This window comes from Rhinatrema bivittatum, chromosome 9 (genome assembly GCF_901001135.1).
Source record: "Rhinatrema bivittatum chromosome 9, aRhiBiv1.1, whole genome shotgun sequence".
Lineage (NCBI taxonomy): Eukaryota > Metazoa > Chordata > Amphibia > Gymnophiona > Rhinatrematidae > Rhinatrema > Rhinatrema bivittatum.
In genome coordinates, this window is record NC_042623.1 from 25895670 (window position 1) to 25917687 (window position 22018).

General features: G+C 43.7%; 1 protein-coding gene across 3 annotated transcripts in view; it reads right to left on the reverse strand.

Annotated features, from left to right (window-relative positions):
- The window catches only part of AHCYL2 (adenosylhomocysteinase like 2), a 310856-nt gene that overhangs the window by 167651 nt on the left and 121187 nt on the right, over positions 1-22018 (reverse strand). The window contains exon 1 of one of the 3 annotated variants that reach the window (XM_029616493.1): positions 5352-5721. The exons of the other annotated variants lie outside the window; for them this stretch is intronic. Coding sequence (XP_029472353.1) covers positions 5352-5408 — 57 coding nt within the window. The 5' untranslated portion in view covers positions 5409-5721. Of the gene's footprint in view, positions 1-5351; positions 5722-22018 lie in introns of those variants that run through there. 3 annotated transcript variants of the gene reach the window in all.

The window sequence follows — 22018 nt, forward strand, 5'->3', positions numbered from 1 at the left end:
GCCTTCCTCTTGCTTGCGGCCCTCATAACCTCCAGCTCTGGAGGTGTGGAGCTCTACAGACGCTGACCTCCTTACCTTCGGGCCTGTTTCTTTTAATGGCCCTGGAGAGGAGTGGGCCTTCAATGGAGGGCCATAGGAACCGTCCGTCACCAATTTTAACTGTTGGATCTTCTGAGCTCGCTGCCGCTGAGCTCTCGGCGACATCTGGCTGCAGTGAGGGCATGAGGCCTGAATATGCTGAGGCCCCAGACACAGATAGCAGTGATCATGTCCAATGGTGATGGACATGATCTTTCCACAGGTACATTTTTTGAAGCCCGAAGGCCTTGGATTCGACATTCTTCTTTTCTCTGAGGAGAACACAAAGCCCCGCGTGCGATCCCGTGCGCGGAAAGAACAGACTGAGGAGAATATCTTCTGCTGCGCGGGAAGGCATGCGCAGCCGCACAGAGCAAAGCTCTGTATTCTACTACTGAAGCTCCGCCTTCTGGGCCCTGATGGACAGTTCCCATGACAGCATGGCTAATTCAGCCCTGCTATCAATGGGAAAAGAATTATACTGGTTCTGCTGATGTTTTGTAGTGTGTCTGGCTTGGGGACATGACCTTTTATTTAATTTATATTCCACTTTCCAGCATTGCAAAGTGGATTACATTCAGGTATTCCCTATCCCCAGAGGGCTCACAATCTAAGTTTGTACCTGAGGCAACAGAGGATGAAGTGACTTGCCCAAGGTCACAAGGAGTGGCCATAGGATTTGAGCCTTGGTTTCCCTGGCACATAGCACACTGCTCTAACCACTAGGCTACTCCCTCCATTCCACCTAACAGTTTTCTGCTGTTATTCCCATTTTCCTAAAGATTATACAGTATTTCCTGCTCATTCTGTTACTGTAACAAAGTTACTGTCAGCTTTGAGAAATACACATCTCATTTTCATATTTTGCATAGTACAGGAGGAAATGCATTTCTATATCTCCAGTATTACACTATACAGAGTCTGCAACTTTCTCTACCTGCCACATCCTAACAGAGATGAAGGAACATCTCCCACATCAGTCTGGGCTACTCCTCAGGAGCTGCAGCCTTTCCTCCTCCACATGAGACAGAGAGAATTATACCACCTGGTCTACAGCCAGACTGACTCAATTTCTACTGCTGCTCTGGGTTTGCACGCCTCCAGTTCACCAGCAGCCGAGGCTACACTAAAATGACATGCATGAAACTGTAGACCAACACATAGGAGCAAGCAAGAGCACGCAGTCAAATGCCTTAAGATTATACATTATCACTATACGCTATGCACAAATCCTGTTTCTCAAGACTGAGACAATGACTTTTGCATGAAACTTGGCCTTAAACATGAATGGACTCCCATAGCTTCATTATTTCAGTTTAATCTACAAACAGTAAAGGAAGTTTAAATACATACTGGCTATCATCTAGCTCAGGGGCAGCTCAAGGCAATCTGCTGCCTGAGGCGAGGGATGAGATGGTGCCCACCCTCCCTTTTCCACACACCCCATACATGTACACACACTTATTCACTTCTCTCCCTCTTCCAAACACACACCCCCACCACTCTCTCACACACACACACACCCCTTCACTGACCCTCTCATATATATGCAAACACACTCACCCTCTTATGCATACATACACCCTCTCAGAGACCCATCCACACCACCCTCCCTTTCACACATACACAAACCCACACACTCACCCCCACCCTCCCTCTCATACAGACACCCTTTCATATACATATACGCATACCCACCCCCTCATATGCATACACACATCCTCTCACACTCAGAAGCTGCATCCCTGCCCCCCCCCCCCCTCCAGATTTGTACCTTCTCTTGTTCTTCAGCCACCACCGGATTGGGATCTGGTGGCGGCCCGCAGCTCTTTTTTTAATTTCTTCGCCGCCTCCAGCCTCCTTTCACTTTCTTTGGCTGCCATTGGCTTGAACTCCTGGGCTCTGGCGGCGGCAGCACACAGCCTCTTTCTTATTCATTAAAGCCACCAGCCTCCCCCCCCCCCTTGGCTGCGCCCATCCTCTCAATTTCTTGGCTGCCAGCAACCTGAGTACTGGAGGCGGCCTGCTGCTCCTTTTTTTTCCCTACTGCCACCAGTATGGGATCCGGCAGCGGGAGGCGGTCTCCTTCCCTTTCTTTGGCCGCCACCGGCCTGGGCTCCGGAGGCGGCCTGCAGTCTCTCTCCTGTTTTGTTTTGGGGGTTTTTTTTACCACTGGCAGCCCACGGTCTCTGTCTCTACATCACCAGCACGGCAGGAAGGTTTTAGGGGGCAATTTTGCCACCCCAAAATCTGAAGTGGCCGCCTCACCCTCTCCTGATCTAGAGTGATCCTGTCTCAGCAACACACTAAGCTTTAAGCATAAACAGGAAATTGTCCTAGGATGTGCAAAGCACCTTGTTTCACCAAAATATACCTTAAGGAAGCAGTACCAGAAAGATACTTTGCGGTGATTTTCCTGTTTTTCTAGGGTTCATTGCATCCTCATTTGCTCTTATTCCTAAGCATGTTATTTGATTTCTTAAAAACACACTTTAAAGCTATTTGAACTAAGACACTAGTGATGAAAGCCTAATGTCTAGGCTAGTCAAGATTCTGGAACCAGTAGTAAATGGCAAGTTTAAACAGGTATTGCATGTAGTGTCTCCATGGTATGCAAATTTTCATGCATATTTACTGCAGACAGCCTGAAAACTAGCCCTACTTTATGGTTCTTGAGGAACAGAGTTGGTCAGCCCTGATGCATGCATGAGCTTCAGAGCAGCATGTCAATTTAGATTTATAGATCTGACCATGACTAATGTAACAGAAGCTCTCAAAAACTTTAAATGGAATTATATGCAAAAAAAAAAAATATCTGCTGGTACTGTTGATGTATTCTAAATTTATATCCCATATTCTTCCTTATTTAGGAATGTATAAAGAGCCCCCATCCCAAACCCCCCCAGATTTTAAACTTATGAAAAGTATGCAAGTAACTAATGAACTGGGATCGCTGCTGCCTTTATAGCTTTTCCTCATATTTCATACATGAACTACAGCAACCTTTGTGGAAATCAAGGATTTGTAAGTTTTTGAAACAGGGCTGCTGGTTTCCTGTGATGCTGGAGCAATTGCCACAGCATTTGCTCCTTCCACAAATGTGCAGCTTGCACTTTGCAGTTCCTCAGGCTTCTCTTTCTGCTGCTGTCACCAGCTCACTTCTCTCAGTCTTCCACAGTCACAAGCAGACCACTTTTCCCCAACTTCCCCAAAACCTGTGCCAGGCTACCTCTCTTCTGGCCTGCCAAAGATGCATTCAGCCTCTCACCCAGCTTTCTCCTCCTAAGAGGTGGCAAAAGAGGAAGAAAGACTGAGGAGAAAAGGAAGGAAAGAAGGGGTGAACTGGACTGGAAGGAGGAAAAGGGGGAATGAGAGAGAGAGAGAAGAGGCAGCTGATAAAGGTACTTTTGAAAGACGGTAGATATTGGCTGTAGCAAGTGAGTGGGGTAAGAAGACATAAGAAGCATGGAAGTGGAAGGTAAAAAGAAAAAGTGGGAGAAAGGACATTTTAAAAAGATACAGACATACAGCAAAGAAAGGAAAAACCTTTATTAAAGAAAACTATTTCTAATATGTTCAATGAAAGCTTTAAACTGCATGGAAATTGAAAAATGTGCCATGGCATTTTCTAACCATTGCTACAGAAGCTACCCTAGGAAACTAGGAGTCATGATCTAAAGCGTACTTGTACAGACAATATCTCCAGAAACAAAGTTTTACCTCCACTGTATCACATACAGAAATAAAATAAACCTAACTGCAGCAAATCATCCTCTTCCTCCTAAAATAAAATAAATTAAAAAAAAAAAAAAAAAAAAAAAAATTATATATATATATATATATATATATATATATATATATAAACACTATGAAAAAAATCTCAAATCCTCTCCTGAAAGAAGAGATTCTGGCACAGTTGTGGGGGATGAGGGGAGGGGAAAGATAGGGATAGCATCTCATGCAATGATTCAAGCTCTCTTAACTTCAAGATACACCAGTTACGCAAAAGCAGGAGACAGACTCAATTGTATTAGCAATGCATCCACAGTTTATTGCTGCATCCCACTCGCAGATTATCAGCAGCTTGTCACTGCTTATTTTAGTGCTGGCCTTTAATTGCTGAACTTCTGCTGTTCAGGTTTCATGGAGGATATTTCACAGCGAGTCCGATGCTGATGGCTGGTATGGAGTTGGGTCTCTACTGTAGCACTATCCACAAAGAGAATTAAAATGACAGCATAATGCAAGCCTGTGCTAAACAGAGCAAGAAGTGTAAAGACCCCAGTAAAAGCAGAGCGATGGTAATAGTATGGAACTATTTAAAGCAATTGCATTCTCAATTTAAGATGTTAATCACCATATGGGAAGAAGCACTATATTTATTTATTTATTTTGATTTTTATATTCCGCTTTTCAGCACTTCAATCCATCAACACCCTTAAAAAAATGTCACTTAAAAATGTTGATAAAGGTCAAGTACACTTATGAATTATCTTCAATATTATTATTGCAACAGCAGGAAGCCTCATGCTCCTCATAGGCGCCTGTCACCACAGATATTTTCTGAAGCAATCTCCCCTTCATCTCAAGTATGTGACCCCACTTTTCCCTTCTTCAATCCAAATCCCCAGCCTGCTTGCCATACCTCCCCCTATGCCCACCAGCGGTTAGCCAGTTTTAGGGGAATCCTTCCCCCTTCTGCTGCATCCAGGTCTCCACCTCTCCAAGCAATCGACACACAATTTCCCCAAGCTTGACTTCCTCTCACACCCCATCACTTACCCAAGACAAAGGCAAGTTATCTCCCCTCTAAGGCAGCCAATCCACCTGCTAGTCTTAATTTCTAATTTTTGCAAACTAACACTTAGGTACATATATTTTTTCCCAAACAGCAAGCTGCCTGCAATACATTGCAATGCGGTTTTTGGGTTTTTTTCCAGGCAGTAACTCAATTCTTCCCTAGTATCTCTCAAGGAGCACACCTGCAGGTGCTGCATCCTACAACACAGCATCCATGCCATATCTCTGGCTACAGGCAACGCAACCATGACCCTAACAACAAAACAAATGGTACAACAATATTTCTAAGGTTTGTTTTTTTTAACCTGTCCCAGAGAACGCTGTTTTGCTGGCCCTGGGTCGAAAATTTACAAGAATAGTATGAGACAAAAGAAAAATGGTGATCCAATGTTAATTATAAACACAAGCAGTATTTACAGACAGCACGTACTACAGTTTATAATGGATTTTAAGGGTTTTTGCACTTAACTTACCATCCACTCAGGCATATGGAAAGCAGAGGATCCTACGCTGCTGTCCCATTTCTCCATTGTCTATGTTTCAAAGTTTAAATTTTTTTTGTTTTTTTTTCTTTAAGTTTATCAAGAATCAGGAGGCAAAATAAAAGGTATTTGGCTATGCAAACAGCATCCACTAGAGTACGGCACACTCTGCTGAGCCTGGAGCCAAGTTCCCAGTCTATTCAAGGAGCTTACAATGGGCTTCGGAAGTTGTCACCACCCTCTTCTCTCCTGCCTGCCTGAGAGCACAGGAGCTTTCTGTGCAAATCACTTTCATCAGTCAAGTGCTCAGCAGTGACAGCACTGGATCAATACTCCTTATCTACAGTTTCCTTCCAACTCGAGGCCAAATGGATACAAGCCTCCAAAATCCAGTCCCTTCCGTGTAATTGCTTTATAGTGTCAGCTGCCCACTCACAACCTTTGTGCTTCCCCTTTGTCAAATGCACAGTCTATGGTTGCTGCTTTTTTTTTTTTTCTTAAATAGCAGCTGTCCTTTGTCCATCAACACCCTTAAAAAAAATACGTCACTTAAAGATGTTGATAACATCAAGGTCAAGTACACCTATTAGGCTTGTGACTGTTAAGGGCTGGGTTTTCATTTTGCACTGTAAATCAGGAGTTGTGTATGCTTTATAGCACCAAAGTTCAACTGACCCCCCACTACAAAATCACCAGGCAGAGCGCCTTTGGTCTCCAGGCATCCAGCATTTGGGCAGAAAAGGCACCCAAAAGGAGTCTCTTTCAAAACAGACTTCTCAAATCCGGTGCTCTGTGCAAATCTGTAAAACCAAAAAGGACAGAGGCTGTTTGCAGCGTAATTTGTGTGTGGGAAAGCAGGGCTATTGTTCCCTCTGCCGTTCAGTATGCATCACAGCACTCCCTCCAGGACAGAAGGGTCTGGCCCGGCAACGGTCAACCCCTCTCTTTCAGCTCCCTGGCATTTCATGCCATGCACGGCTTAGTCTTTGCAGATATTTAAAGCGGAAAAACACAGCGGGCAATGAAAATCTTTGAAACCAGTCTTTTCAAATGTAAGGACAAACAGGTCTCACATTCTACATTCTTTTTTGGTTCCAACACTTACTGTATTTTTTTTTTTATTATTATTTTGAATGGTACCCAATTAAAAGACCTTAAAAATGATGAGAAACTTGGCTCTTTAAACTAAACTCCATAAAAATATGAATTGTACATAAAATCTGTACAGAACGATTCATCTTGGAGTACAAAATATGTTTCTTTCTGCTGATACAGCCCCAGCGGTGCCTGAAGCACAGCCTGAAACTAGTTACTTTCCCAGTGTGTACCAGAGAGCACTTGCTTATATCTGCCAAGAAACAGAAATGACCTTGTAGAAGGGATGAGTGTTCCTACAATATATCTGCCCCGAAACTGCAGCGACTTCGCTGAAGAGTCACGCGGTCTTCTAAAGCAAGACTGCTTCGCCAGGTCCATAAGTAAAACACATCAGCAATGTCTGAATTTTCAAGGCGGCTCATCACCCAGTAAAAATGTTGCTTGCAGTAAAATTTTTATGGGTTATCATAAGGCTTGAGGATAAACTGCACAGAGCAGATACTACCGTAAGAAGCTTGCTGGGCAGACTGGATGGACCATCTGGTCCTTTTCTGCCATCATTACTATATGAAGTCTTGGTGGGGGGAGGGGGAAGGAGGAGGTGAAATCTAACTATGAAAGAGAGAGAAATTGAGAAAAATAGTTGAAAGATCAATGTCAGAGGTAGATGCAAGGAGGAGATGGTGAAGATGTGGATTTAAATTTTATTTGCCTTTCCAAATCCAAGCTCAAGAAAAGTCATATCCAGAAACAGGAGTTATTTCCCTGCCTCAGATGGCTTGCAATCTACGGAGGTCATTTACTGAGCATTTTTCACAAACACAGAATGGGAAAAAACCTTTAGTAAATGGGCCCCTAAGTGTATACATGAGGCAATGGAGAGTTAAGTGGCTTGTCCAAAGTCACAGTGAGCATGTGTAAGAGAAGTGGCGCTTAACCCACTGCTCTAACCTCTATACTACTCCTCTACTCTGTGAAAAGACTTAGGAGAAGACTAACAAGGAAAATGGAAAGGAGACCAAGACCGCCCCGATTAGAAAAATAAAATGTGGGGGTGGAGTCAAGATGGCGGACACAGCGGACGCATAGCGCACTGGCTCTAGCGTTTTTTTTCCTTTTTGAAAGAATTTCCATGTTTCTCTTGAGAGAAAAAAAAGAAAAAAATGCCTGCTAAACGTAAGGGGAAGACCCGAACTTACCCTTCAGTATCGGCGATCCCAGCTGGCCAGAGAACAATCGTGCAGTGCATCGCTGCTTCAGGGGCAATTGGGCTGAGTGCTCTGGCTGTTGAAACTCAGAAGGGAGCTGAAGATTCGGCCTCGGAGGTATCCCCTCAGCCCGCTGGATGACCGGCCACCACCTTCGACACGTGCATTGGGGACGCCGCAGACACTGGGGAGCCCCGAAGTGTCAGCTCCCAGTGGGCATCTAGAGGGGGCGGTTTCGCTGAATGAGCCCGTGCGAACCCCCGTGGAACACGGTGAGACCTCGCAGGGTGAGAATGTTCTGGGAAGGAGTGGATAACTGTTTGCCGGAGGAGAGACTTCGGGAAGAGAGACCCTACCCTCCACCCTGGAAGAGGTAATTGCGGAGAAGCCACAAGTAGTCACTTTAGACTGCTTGTGGAACTTATCATCAGCAATGGCAAAAGCTATAACAGACTGCTCTTCAAAAATGAATTCTGTATCCAGTCAGCTAGATTTTTTAAATAATAACTTTGCTGGTTATAAAATGGAAGTCTCGGGGAAAATATTGGAACTGGAGACAGGTTTGAAGCAAGTCAAAGATGTACAAACTGCTTTGATACAAGATTGTGGGACAATTAAAAAGAAAAAGGGAGAAAATTGAGAATACACTGAGACATTTAAATTTGAGAATTATCAATTTTCCAAGGGTTGTTGGAGAGTTGCCTAGGATAACCATTAAACAGTGTATGCATGATATTTTGGAAATTCCCGCTGATAAAACTCCACCCCTGGAGAAGGTGTATTTCTTGCCTATTTGGAAAAAATCAGTTGATACCACCCACTCAGAACATGTTAGAAAATGTGACCGAGTTTTTGGAATCATCTTCCTATGAAGTCGTTGAAAGAACTACCTCATTGATTTCATTTTTTAATGAAAACGACATGGGAATGTTAATGAGAGCTTATTTCAAAAAGATTAATATACCTTTTATGGGTACCTGTCTGCGTATATTCCCAGATTTGACAAAAGAGACTCAACAAAAAAGAAAAAACATTTCTAGCTTTAAGACAGGAGGTTATGGATTTGGGGGCCTCCTTTATACTTAGGTTCCCATGCAAATGTGTCCTTAAGTATAGAAGGGAGACTTTTTTTTTTTTCAAATAGAGCAGCTGAAAGCCTTTGTGGATGTAAAGAAGCTGGAACATCAGTTAAGTGGTGATTCTAATAGTCCTAATATAGATACCTGAAGTTGTCTGCATTTTTCACTTTAGAAAGATATTTACTTTATTGTCTCCCAATAATTTTGCAGTACACCACCCCCCACCTTATATTGTGGTCTAATGGTTGTATTGTCAAGGAAGTTTTTAGTTTAATATAATTTGTTTCCTATGTACATTTTTCAATCTTGAGTTAATGCAGCATGTTTCTGTAACAAAGATATCTTTGTAAATGATTGATTTAAAATTCAATAAAGAGTAAACAAAAAAAAAAAGAAAAAGAAAAAGTTCATCCAAAGGGAGAAAGATTTTATTTTCAGTGATCAGATACATCAGCTTTGGAAACGTGCATTTCTTAAAATCGCTGCATATAACTTGTTTGTAGGTTTTTGTTACTTCACAAAGCGTCTGGCAGTGGAGGGATTTTGAGTTGCTGTTATAGAGATATCAAAACTTGAATATATATTTTTGCATGGTGACTTGAAAGGGGAAATGTTCCATTTCTGCTCTGTATAATTCCAGAACAGGTCAAAATATTTTGATGACGACAGTGAGATGCACGAGAATTTGTCTACCCTTCAATTCCATATCGAGAAACTGTGTGCAGCACATCAGTCCCACATTTCTCCCTGATGAAGTAAGTTAAGATTAAAACTTGTGAAAAAAAATATAGTTTAATAACTTTAAGTTCTATGACAGGCTGTAAAATAAATAAATAATGAATATTTTAACTTTGTGCCATTTTTAACAATAAAATTAGGATTTTTTTTAGTTCAGCCATGGCATGTAGTGTGCAGTGTGTCACGTGCTTGAACATCATCTGTTAAGTGTGTCGCAGTGGATAAAAGGTTGAGAACTACTGCTCTTGGATGCACAGAATCCAACTGAGTTTCTTCTCTTTTGGCCAGAGGGAAAACGGATGAAACTCAGTTGGGTTCTGTGTGTCTTAAATTGGAACCAATTCCCTTCCCAAATCAGAGTTTACTCTGATCCTGCCTTTTGATATATTTCAACACTTTGTCAATCATCATGAATCTCATTTGAAAAATTGGGTCAGCTTTTGGGGTGTTGTACCATATTTCAGTCTACATATTTAAGATTACAGTGGCCATCATATATCAGCAGCTTTCTGACTCTGCATACTTCATTCACTTAGCATCTAAAGATTTTTTTTTTATAAGCATAGCCATAGTGTGCCTATGGCCAATAGGACCATGGCCATAGGTGCTGCTACCAAAAGGCACCAAGGGCAAGAAGTGAGGCTGGTGGGTCCTCAGCAAAAGAAAACCAGCATGGCCCTGTCGAAATCGACAGCGTGGTCGGTGCGGCCTTAGAAAAACTGATACTACACGCATATCCAGCATAGCTCCCTGCTTCAACGGCAGGGGAGAAGAAAAACAACCAATAAGGGCTGAATAACACAGTCTGGGTAAAACAAATAAACATGGGTGTAGCTTGCTTATTGCGGCGGTTACTACCCCTACTACCCCTAACTAATCAAGCTTGATATTTCACTTGGTTGCAGCTCCATCACTGCTCTCTACATTAATGGTGGGGGTGGAAGGGAAATAGAACCAAAGAGCTAAGAGAAACAGATAAGTATGAGAAAAAAATGTGAAGCTTGCTGGGCAGACTGGATGGGCCGTTTGGTCTTCTTCTGCCGTCATTTCTATGTTTCTATATAAGTGGCATGGCCCTATTGGCAATGCTGATGATTCTGGCAGGGCCGCGCTGCTTTTTCACGCCACTGATTTCGGCATGTCCGCACTGATTTCGAGGAGGAGCAGCACGCTCTGCCCTAAGTAGTCCAATGGCCTATGGCTGGAAGTCGTTCCCTTGGCCACAGGGGCTGAAGGAGACTGTTGCTGCCTGCTAAGTCAAGGAGGAAGTGAGTGAGAGAGAGCATGTGTGTGTTTGTGGGAGACAGAGCATGTGTGCTTGTGTGTGGGAAAGTGAGAGCATGTGTGCTTGTGTGTGGAAGAGAGGGAGCATGCGTGCGCACAACTACTGCAGTTACATTCTGCCTGCTAATCCATGACAATTTCAGGGCATCTGGAAATCAGTACTTCCAAGGTATGGATAAAAGGGAATTTTTTAAAATCCTTATTTTAATTGTTGGGTGTTTGATGTCTGTTTTGAAATATTTTATTGTTGTTGGAAGATTTTTATACCCGTTTATAATTTTTGAATGTTACTCTATTTATTAATTGTTTTGAATTATTCTTTTTATTGGTATGGTTTTACTAATTTTGTTTTATGAGAATTGGTAATGTTTCTGTTTTTTACATTGTTGCAGTGCATACAGAATTTGGCTGCTTGTGGTTTCTGGTTCAGTTTTTGTCTGTACGTTTCTATGGTCTCTTCTGTATTTGAGGGTCTATCTGTGTTTTTCATGTGTGAATGAAGTGAGTTATTCCATTAGTGTGAGTTTCTATGTAGGGATCTATAGCACATTGGCTTGTTCCGTTTTCCTAATAGGGGGTTTATTACTGTTTTAGGCCTGGTGTAATATTATAGTATTAACTTTCATAGGTAGGGTTGTTGCTGTTTGAGTAGCTCTCTGAGGGTCATGCCCATGCCCAAGTTGCATTACAGTAGGCCTAATAGCATATGGGTTCCAAGTATCTCTTGCTTTTTGCAGGGTTTTCTGATTGGCACCTCAGCAGTGCATGTAAATGTAATGTGCATATTGTAAGTGATATTTTTACCTCCGTAGAATGTGCTTTGATGATTCTTTTTTCATGTAAAATGTATTATAAATGCATAATTTTTAATTGTGTGAGAGGAGGGTGTGATGGGGAGAGGGGTGCAAGGCTGTAAACTTTTCCTAGGGCACCTAATACCTTTGCACTGTCCGTGGGCATTGCTGTACAAACATTGAACGGTCTCCCAATTCGTGATGTCATGTCTTGTGTAATGGGTGAGGGCGCAGGTTTTCACTTGGCCATAGGCGCCACATTGCCTGGCTACGGCTCGGTTTATAAGTAACCTAGTGGTTAGAGAGACTGAGCGCCAGGTAAACCAGGGTTCAAATCCCACTGCTGCTCCTTATGACCTTGAGCAAGTTGCTTCGTCGACCATTGCTTCAGGTAATAATTTAGTACCTGAGTCACTAAGGGTTTTTCCCCATAGACACAAAATGAGAGAAAAGCCTTAATGAATCTGGCCTTTAGACTGTCAGGCCTCTGTACCTAAATAAAACTCTTCTTGAGCTACCAGTGAAAAGTCATGAGCTAAATACAAATAAGTAACATAAAATAAAAATGTTCACATTCATAGAAATGAGAGAATTTACTTGAAAATTAGTTTTGAATAATGACTGCTTACTGGAAAGGTAATTGAAGACCTAGTTACCCAGGAGTTCTTGGCGTTCTGATGTGTTTAGGGAGAGGCTGGGCTTTTTCTCTTAATTGTGTCTCTAATGCTAGATCACGTAGAAGAGATCTTCGGAATATCAGTTTGTAGCTTTCTCTTATTAGGTGCTTTCCTTTTAATCCTAACCTTTTTCAACATCTCTTTGGAGTAGAAGGCACTCCTTTTATTTATTTATTCTGGTAATGACCTGTGTGCTTATAAATCTTCCATGTCCACTCTTCATTCGGTGCAATTTGCTGGCTTCTTAGAATCATGAGTAGAAAGAGCTTGTTTTTTCCCCCTCCTTAAACCCTTTATATACAGTATATTCTCACACAGCCCTACCCCTATCCCTTCAGGAGTAAAAGCAAAATGGCATCTAATGCTTTTAACTGCCTAATGAATTATCTAAAAAGTCTTGCTTCTAAAGCAAGAGAGTGATGATGTAGTTGTGTCAAAAGCATCACGGCTTATTGGTTAAGGGAAGTAATCCCTTGCCTTCTATTAAGGGTAGTAAAGATGAGTTGCTTTCCTGTAACAGGTGTTCTCCTAGGACAGCAGGATGTTATTCCTTACACATGGGTGACATAGGATGGAGCCCGGCACAGAACTTGGATCTCAAAGAATCTAGAGCTTTCAATATGCCCTACTGAGCATGTGCAGCTGCGGTCATAACCCTGCCCCCTAGGCAGAGTCCCTCAGTCCATGATATAGAAACCAACTCCCAGGGGAGGCGGGAGGGTTTTGTGAGGACTAACATCCTGCTGTCCTGGGAGAACACCTGTTACAGGTAAGCAACTCTGCTTTCTCCTAGGACAAGCAGGATGGTAAGACCTTACACATGGGTGAATCCCTAGCTCTAGGTTGTTCAAACAGGACAAAGCAGGAAACTGCACAGTGCTGAAGCACTACCTCCCTCCTTTGCCTGAGAGGCAGCAAATCCACCAGGGGTGCAGGCTGGAGAAGAGTTGAGTTCTACAAAGAAAGCCATAGAAAAGACTGAGACACAAACCCTAATGCATAGCAGGGATGCCTGAGGCAGAGAAGTGATGCAAGTGCAAGCAGAAATAAACTCCACATCACAGAAAACAGTACAAGCAGAGTTCCTGATAAGTAAACCCTGTAAAACAAAACAAAAAAAACAAAACACAGTGGATCTAGATCCTCCTAGATACAGGAAGGGCCCAGAGATGTAAACAAGCGAGACTCTTGGATGAAAACCGCACAGTTTCCTTCAGTGTGAAAAAACAACCGAAAAACAAACTGGGCCCGAGAGCCCTCCAGAAAGAACTGTCATCCACTGACATCAAAATGATCGAATGTATCTGGAGAGGAGTGCCTAGGTTTGGCTGTTAGGCAGAATGGGCAGAAGAAACCCAAGCAACACTTGGAAGAACAAGCAGCAAATCACAGCAGGGCCTGGGACAGATACTGTGTGCCGAAGCATCAGATGCAGCTGACTGCGGTTTCAGGGGTTCATAGACAATCCCCGAAACAGACCTGTAGCCCAAAACTCCTGAGCTCAGAGATGAGATAGGCCTGAAAATCACTCAAGAGCACCTGTTAGAACAAGTTCATCTATCCTGTCACAGGATCGCAAGGGGAGCAGGAAGGCTCTTTAGGCAACCTAGAGAATGAGAAAAACTAAGGCAGTATTGGCCAGAGAATGGTGAAAATAAGTGAAAAAACATGGTGTATCCTTTCCTGCAGGTATACAGAGATATACCACGGGCGACTTAGCTTTACCTCCCCTCCCCCCCAACAATCCAATTGGAAGTCAGAAGGAGCAAAAAACACAAGGAGGCAGACTGGTGGACTGCCAAGGCAAGCACAAGTCACCCGGTTGTCTATCAACTCCAAGGAACAACTAACTCCTGAAACCAGCAGGGAGTAACCCACTGAGAAGGAGCCCTCAGTCTTCTTGAAGCAGCGGAAATTAAGAGCGATTGCCCAGGGGAGAAATACCAAAGGCTCCACTAGGAGACTGAGCCAGGGAGTCACATGTGCAAACCTCGGTAGAACATAATTTCATTACCAGCCTGCAATCTTGGAACAGAATACCAAGCACCCGGCTGAGGTATCACTACCCTAAAGCCATGAGTGCATATACTTCCCCTCCTCAGGGAGCATGTGGCCCAGCATTGGACAACATTGCATGACCCAGGACTCCTCTGTCCGCAGATAGGGTGATCCTGAAAAAGGAGAAAGAATAGCTTGCACACCACCACAAGCAAAGGGCAGAGCTTCTGTTGCGAGGTACTTGGCCCTCAACTCCCACAGCCATGGACATGGCCAAAAGGGTGAAAGGCACGATCACCTAGCTGATGGACTGAAACTGACAATAATAATCTTTAAGGAAGATGCCCAGAGTCCAGATACCAAAGTGACTCCCGAACAAGCGGAAACTTGAAGGGTCACTGGGGAGCAACACTGGACAGGCTCCCTCGTGTACAGACCTGCTGCGTCTTAGAGTGCCCAAGGGAAAGTGCTATTCTTGATTACTTTTGGGGCTGGCACCAGTCAGCAGTGCCATCCCTTATCGGGAACAGAAAACGAGGGACACCCCTCGAAGGGGTGCACAGTCTGGCATCCAGAAGGGAACCTGAAAGGGTTGTCCTGGAACCTAGTTGAATCTCCCCTTCCAGAGGGCAGCAGGAAAGTCCCTGGCGATTGCAGATGCTTATGTAGTACTGTGGTCATAAATCTACGTACGTACACCTCTGTTTCTATTAATAGGTAAACTATATGAACAGAGGACTTGGCAAAATTATAATGCCAATGGGTAAGTATATATTAATTTTTTATTCAAAAATGAATTTAACATGTTATATTAGAACCGCTATGTGCTGAGAACATCACAAATTAAAAACCATCAACGACGCATCACTACTATATATCACTCATACCGTTCCATTCATACTATATGTCCCTAATTACCCCTAAAAATCAATACATACAACATTTATATGCACCATCACCAACCAATGTTGACATGCCCAACATATAGCATACAATACATTTATATAACAAATTATATGTGGTGAATACCTATAATAATTTAACCAGAACCAATATTATAATCGTGTGCTATTGCTGTATATTTTATGCAACCCGACGGGATACCGTTTCGCCCGTATTATAGGGCTTCTTCAGGGAAAAGTTGGATGTCCATAAATAGCACCTTTATACTGACATCTTCATACTGTTGATTACTTCATATACATGTTGCACATTGTCAGTTTTTTATCATTGATGGTCATGTATAAAAATTACAAATTGCACATAAGCCCGGTCTCTGTAACTTATGGAATAAAATGAAATACAATACTCATTTTAAATAAATATTTACTTTATATACAGGTATGTACACCCTGTGCACCATCACCACTTGCAGTACCAACCATTCCTTTTATATGATTTTCAGAATTAACTGTGGACCTCTGTATGTTTCAAGAAACACCCAGAAGTCTAAATGCTTTCTGTTAAATCCTCTCAACCAACGACGGCAGGTAAACCAAATGCAGTAGCTGCTTTCAACACCAACAACTTTCAACCTATGTTAAACACCATGATATATAGTATCCAACAGTGAAATGACTCAATCTATGCCTAGTTTCTTTACTTTTTGAGAGCACTCACTTTGTATAATATGGCATCCTGCAATATATATATTAACCTAAGCTCACTCCCGATGTTTAAACCAATCACCAAAGCAATCAACAATATTATAACTTACCAGTTTCCCGGCAAAACCTTGCACGAAGACTACCAGAGATCTTTTTCTGCTGTATACATATAAACCCAACGATTCGTCCAGTGTAAACCTCACATAAAGTGCTTACAAAACGTGTTTAACATAGGTTGAAAGTTGTTGGTGTTGAAAGCAGCTACTGCATTTGGTTTACCTGCCGTCGTTGGTTGAGAGGATTTAACAGAAAGCATTTGGACTCCTGGGTGTTTCTTGAAACATACAGAGGTCCACAGTTAATTCTGAAAATCATATAAAAGGAATGGTTGGTACTGCAAGTGGTGATGGTGCACAGGGTGTACATACCTGTATATAAAGTAAATATTTATTTAAAATGAGTATTGTATTTCATTTTATTCCATAAGTTACAGAGACCGGGCTTATGTGCAATTTGTAATTTTTATACACGACCATCAATGATAAAAAACTGACAATGTGCAACATGTATATGAAGTAATCAACAGTATGAAGATGTCAGTATAAAGGTGCTATTTATGGACATCCAACTTTTCCCTGAAGAAGCCCTATAATACGGGCGAAACGGGTATCCCATCGGGTTGCATAAAATATACAGCAATAGCACACGATTATAATATTGCTTCTGGTTAAATTATTATAGGTATTCACCACATATAATTTGTTGTTATATAAATGTATTGTACGCTATATGTTGGGCATGTCAACATTGGTTGGTGATGGTGCATATAAATGTTGTATGCATTGATTTTTAGGGGTAATGAGGGACATATAGTATGAATGGAACGGTATGAGTGATATATAGTAGTGATGCGTCGTTGATGGTTTTTAATTTGTGATGTTCTCAGCACATAGCGGTTCTAATATAACATGTTAAATTCATTTTTGAATAAAAAATTAATATATACTTACCCATTGGCATTATAATTTTGCCGAGTCCTCTGTTCATATAGTTTACCTATGTAGTACTGTGGACATGTCTTGCGATCTCAGACTGCAGCCACTGGTGCCCAGAGTGGTGACAGTATCCAAAAGGGCCCATGGCGCTTTCATGCTCACCATTCTAAAGCTACCACCAAGCACCCAATGATTCTGCTACCAGAACCTTGATTGCGCTAAACCAAACTATAATCACTTCGACGGTAAATAGCACCATCCCCAGCACCACAAGTGCCCAAAGACGTCGACTGCCCACAACCCCAACGGGGACTCAGCCCAAAGGTATCGACCAAGGAAGCCATGGGTGTCTGCAGGGAAAGGCCCTGCAGCTCATCCATAGGTCACCAATGCCAGAAAGAACAGATGACCACCAGTGCCAATGGTAATTCCCCTTGGCTCACTTATTTTTCCAAGGGTGACAATGCTGCAAACTCTATGGCCTCTTAAGCATTATGGCTGATGAGAGCCTCACTAGCACTCACTAATATTGATGGTGTGCGCATCCTGGTGAGGCCTCCAATGTTGCGATCGTTGGCTGAAGGGACAGCTCTGAGCTTCTCAGTGCTCTGTAGTGGACACCACCCAGGAGCCTTGAGGGTACTGGACCACTGTGTATGGATGCACCAGCGTGCCTCGAGTAGATGGCTACCCCTGAGCTTCATCAGTAAGAGGCCAAAAACCCTTGCCACTTGAGGGCTGCGGGAGCTTCAAAAGAGCCCCAGCGGTCGATGGCCTCAGGGTAGACAATGGCAAACCCAGTGCTTGGTCAGTGGAACTCGACCTGGTTGAGGCAGTAATGAGAGGCATCGGTGGTCCACAGGCCTCTATGGTGGCCCCACCCTCAATGGCATTGGGGCAGCACCGCATCGCAATGACACTGAGGTTGTGCTGGCACCTAGGCCACGTACCTCGATGACTTAGTGGGGGGCCGCGGCAAACGCACCATGGTGATATTGAGGGCTGCCACAGCATCAATGCTACACACCTCGACAGCTTCGAGGGCCTGCCATTGTTTTGACCTCAACAGCCCAAGGGTGGCCATGCACGCAACAGCGTTGATGGCATGAAGACCCCACGGACATCGCAAGCACAACCTCATCAATGGTACCGTGGTCACCACAGCATTGAGTACAGTGAGGGCACAGAGTCATCGAAGGCACCACGTCATCGAGTGCACCGCACCATGGCACCGAGCGCACAGATGGCATCAGCAGCATCAATAGTACAGTGGTCACCACAGCATTAAGAGCAGCGAGGGCACAAGGCATAGAGTGCGCCACACCATGGTACTGCGGCACAGAGGGCACCAGGGGCATCAATAGTACCATGGTCACCACAGCAGAGTGCATCAAGGGCACAGAGTATTCAAAGGCACTGTGTCATCGAGTAAACTGCACCACGGAACCGTGGCCTCGAGGCATCGGCGGTATCGATGGTACCGTGATTACCACAGCATTGAGTGCGAGGGCACAGAGTGTGCCATACCTTGGCACAGAGGCCTTGACTTGCGCTGTACTTCTCCCCCTTGATGCCCAAGCTGGTGCAGTGAGACTCCAGTTCCACCAATGCCATCAGCACAGGAGGCCACTACAGCACTGTGGGCGGTCACATACCTCGATGACAACCCTGGACCCTCAATGGCATCAAGAATGACCATAGTGCCTGCAGATGGGCCTGGACCCTGATGCGGTCCTGACACTAATGCGAATGGTGCGCTCGTCACAGCTGTGCACGGGCATCCGTTCATGCGCATGGCATAGAGGTGAGGCAGCAAGCTGCTAGCCCAAGCTCCGCTCACTCTCTCTCTCTCAGAGAGACTGCATTGCCAAGACTCGCAAGCATGAGAGGAGGCAACGTCATCCCGGGTTCCCACCCATGGAGACTAGTTCCTTGAGGTGGGGAGGATGAGCTCTCACCCTCACAGGAATGGCATGGTCCTCGAAACTTCAACTGTCTGAACCCATCGATGCCTATCAATCGGGGAACCACCATAGAACTTCAGCCCTAGCAGAACTCAGACGAGTCCCCAGGGTCAGAGGCCTACATGGATTCACCGACAGACTGTATAAATCAACCCTGTCAGCACTGTGGAAAAAGAGGAGGAAAAAAAAAAAAAAAAAACCAGAGCAAGGAGAGGATGCAAGGAAAAAAAAATTTTTTTTTTAATATAAAGTAAGACTACCAGGCTACATAATGGAAATTCTACTCCCCATAACCAAATTCTACTCCCCATAACCAAATCCATTGAACTCACCTTGGAAAGATGGAACAAACTCAGTTCAAAACTATCACAACTGCTATCCCAACTATCACTCTGCCTCAACCAAACCAAAACAGAAATCATTCACATCCAGGAAGACCGTCCCTCCTCCCCCCTTGAGAGCACCCCTTCAAACAACTCAGGAAGCTCAAACACGGGGATGCCAATCATACCAAGAACCTCACTCACACCATCCACAAAAAACCTAGGAGTAACTATCGACAGCCAACTCAACTTTAAACGACACATCTCCAATACAATCAAAGATGGATTTTTCAAACTACAAACACTTAAAAAACTCAAACCCCTCCTCCAACCCCATGATTTCCGAACAGTACTTCAATCAATTATTTTCTCAAAACTCGACTACTGCAACTCCCTCCTCCTTGGACTACCAGATACCCACATCAAGCCCCTACAAGTCCTACAAAACACCGCCGCCAGAATTATCACCAACCACAAAAAATCCTCCCACATCACACCCACCCTCAAAGACCTCCACTGGCTGCCCATCACACAGAGAATCCAGTATAAAACCCTCACCCTTATACACAAAAAAATAAACAACAACAAAATGGTCTGGCTAAACACCATCCAACCATACATCACACAAAGATCTCTTAGATCCACCAACTCAGGTCTCCTCTCCATACCAAACCTCAAAAATGCCCACCTCAATGCAACACGCAAACGAGCCATTACAATAGCTGGCCCTACACTGTGGAACTCCCTCCCCACACATCTCAGAAACGAACCCTCACCACAAGTCTTTAAAAAACAGCTCAAAACATGGCTGTTCTTAAAAGCGTTCCCTCCTGAACCCCACCAGACTAAAATACATGTTCTTGAAAGCCTACCCACTTGACTACCACACTGCACTAACGCTTAACACCCCATTCCCCCTTCACCACCCCCCCCACCTTTCCCTCTCTCCCTCCCTTCCTCCCATATCCTTGTCCCCTCTCTACCCGTACCCAAGACATATTGTACATTTTGTAAATAGGCTATATGCCACAACTCTATACTCACATTTATATATACAACTGTTGCAATGTTTCTTATAGTATTTTATTTTATTTTGTTTAAATTAATTTAACTGTTATCTTGTTACAATGTAAAAATAGGGCAGTTCTCGCCCTATTCAACCTGTTATCTGGAAACCGATGTGATATCTCGATCGAATGTCGGTATACAAAATAAATAAATAAATAAATAAATAAATAAATAAATAAATAAAAGCCCACTATGCAGCAGGCAGACAGTTAGAAAGAAGAGAAAAATAGAAGAATAAAACTGTGAGAAGAAAGCAAAGCTGAAAATTGTGAGCACACTGCTTCCGTGACAAAAAACGAGACGGAAGAACTCTGCCTAGGAGGCAGAGTGATGACTATAGTTGCACATGCTCAGTAGGACATGCTGAAAGCTCTAGATTCTTTGAGATCAAAGTTCCGGATTGGGGCTCCATCTGATGTCACCCATATGTGAGGACTACCATCCTGCTTGTTGTAGGAGAATTGCTGCTCTGTGCAATTTACCCCCATGCTTTTCAGTTCTCCAGTCCATAAATGTGGGAGCCCTAGTTAGTTGTCTGAATCCAATTCCCCTTTCCCCCCTGCCATTTAAGTGGAGAGCAATGTTGCTGTTACATCAAAAGTATCAAGGCTTATTGGTTAAGGGTAGTAACCGTTGCATTAGCAAGTTACCCGCATGCACTCTTTTCTTCATTTCCATGCTCTAGCCTTTAGGGATCCACAGTTCTTTGACTTTTTTCATCATCTTCACCTCCTCTAGAAGGGCATTCCAGACATCCACCAGCCTCTCTGTGAAGAAATATTTTCTGGTGTTGGTTCTGAGTCGTCCCCCTGGAATTTCATTTCATGAACCCTAGTTCTACTGATATCTAGGGGTCACAAAATCAAACTCCAATGGGAACGACTCAGAACCAACACCAGAAATCAAACTCCCATCTTTTTTTTATTTTTTTTTTTAACCACTCACCTACCTACCAATTTTTATTTCCCTCTCTCACTCCTCCCAGTCAACCCATTTCCCCCCTCACTGTTTCTCTAGCCTTCTACTTCCTCTGCCTTTCACTTACTCCATAGTCCCTCATCTCCACCCTCTGTGCTCACCCCTTATCTATCTTCCTATATCTTTCATTTACTTACCAGCCCCCATCTCCTTTATTGGCACTCAGCCCCTCATGGCAACCAGATCCTTTCCTCCTCCTCCCCCTTACTCACTCCTCCTCTTTCAACCTCCTCAATCACCTAATTTCAATCCTAAAAGCCATTTTTTGGGAGTTGAAGCACTTGCCACTCCTGGCTTCCCCTCCCTCCCAAACAGCAACACCACTGCACCAAGCTCATCCTCTTGCTGTCATGTCCCCCCCAAGCTCACTCCCTCTTTCGTTCTCCTTTCCATACCACTCTCCCTACCAGTCCCTCTTAAAAATCACCTGCTCCATGTGATAATCAGAGCCATTAGGAGGAGGAAAATGGGAGAGTACCTTGAGCCATCTCCTCTTCTTCTACAGCTAGCAATGACGGTGACTGCGGTCAGGCGGAAGGGAGCAGGACCCCATGTTTCCAAGTCAGGCTGACATCAGGAGTGATCATGACCATGGGGAGCAGGATGCATTTCCAGCCTGGACTGGTGGCAGATCAAGATGTGCCAACAGTGATCACTGTGAGGGCAAGGGAAGACAGCATAACCACAACAACATTTCCAACTTGGGCTGGCAGTGGCAGTGATTGCTGGGGAGGGAGAAAAACAGGGGGAGAAAAACAGCAACGGACAGCAGCGATAGGGATTTCAAGTACCTGCTCCCTGCTCTGTACTCTCTTTTGCTGGCAAGCAGATATGGCTGTTATAGAAG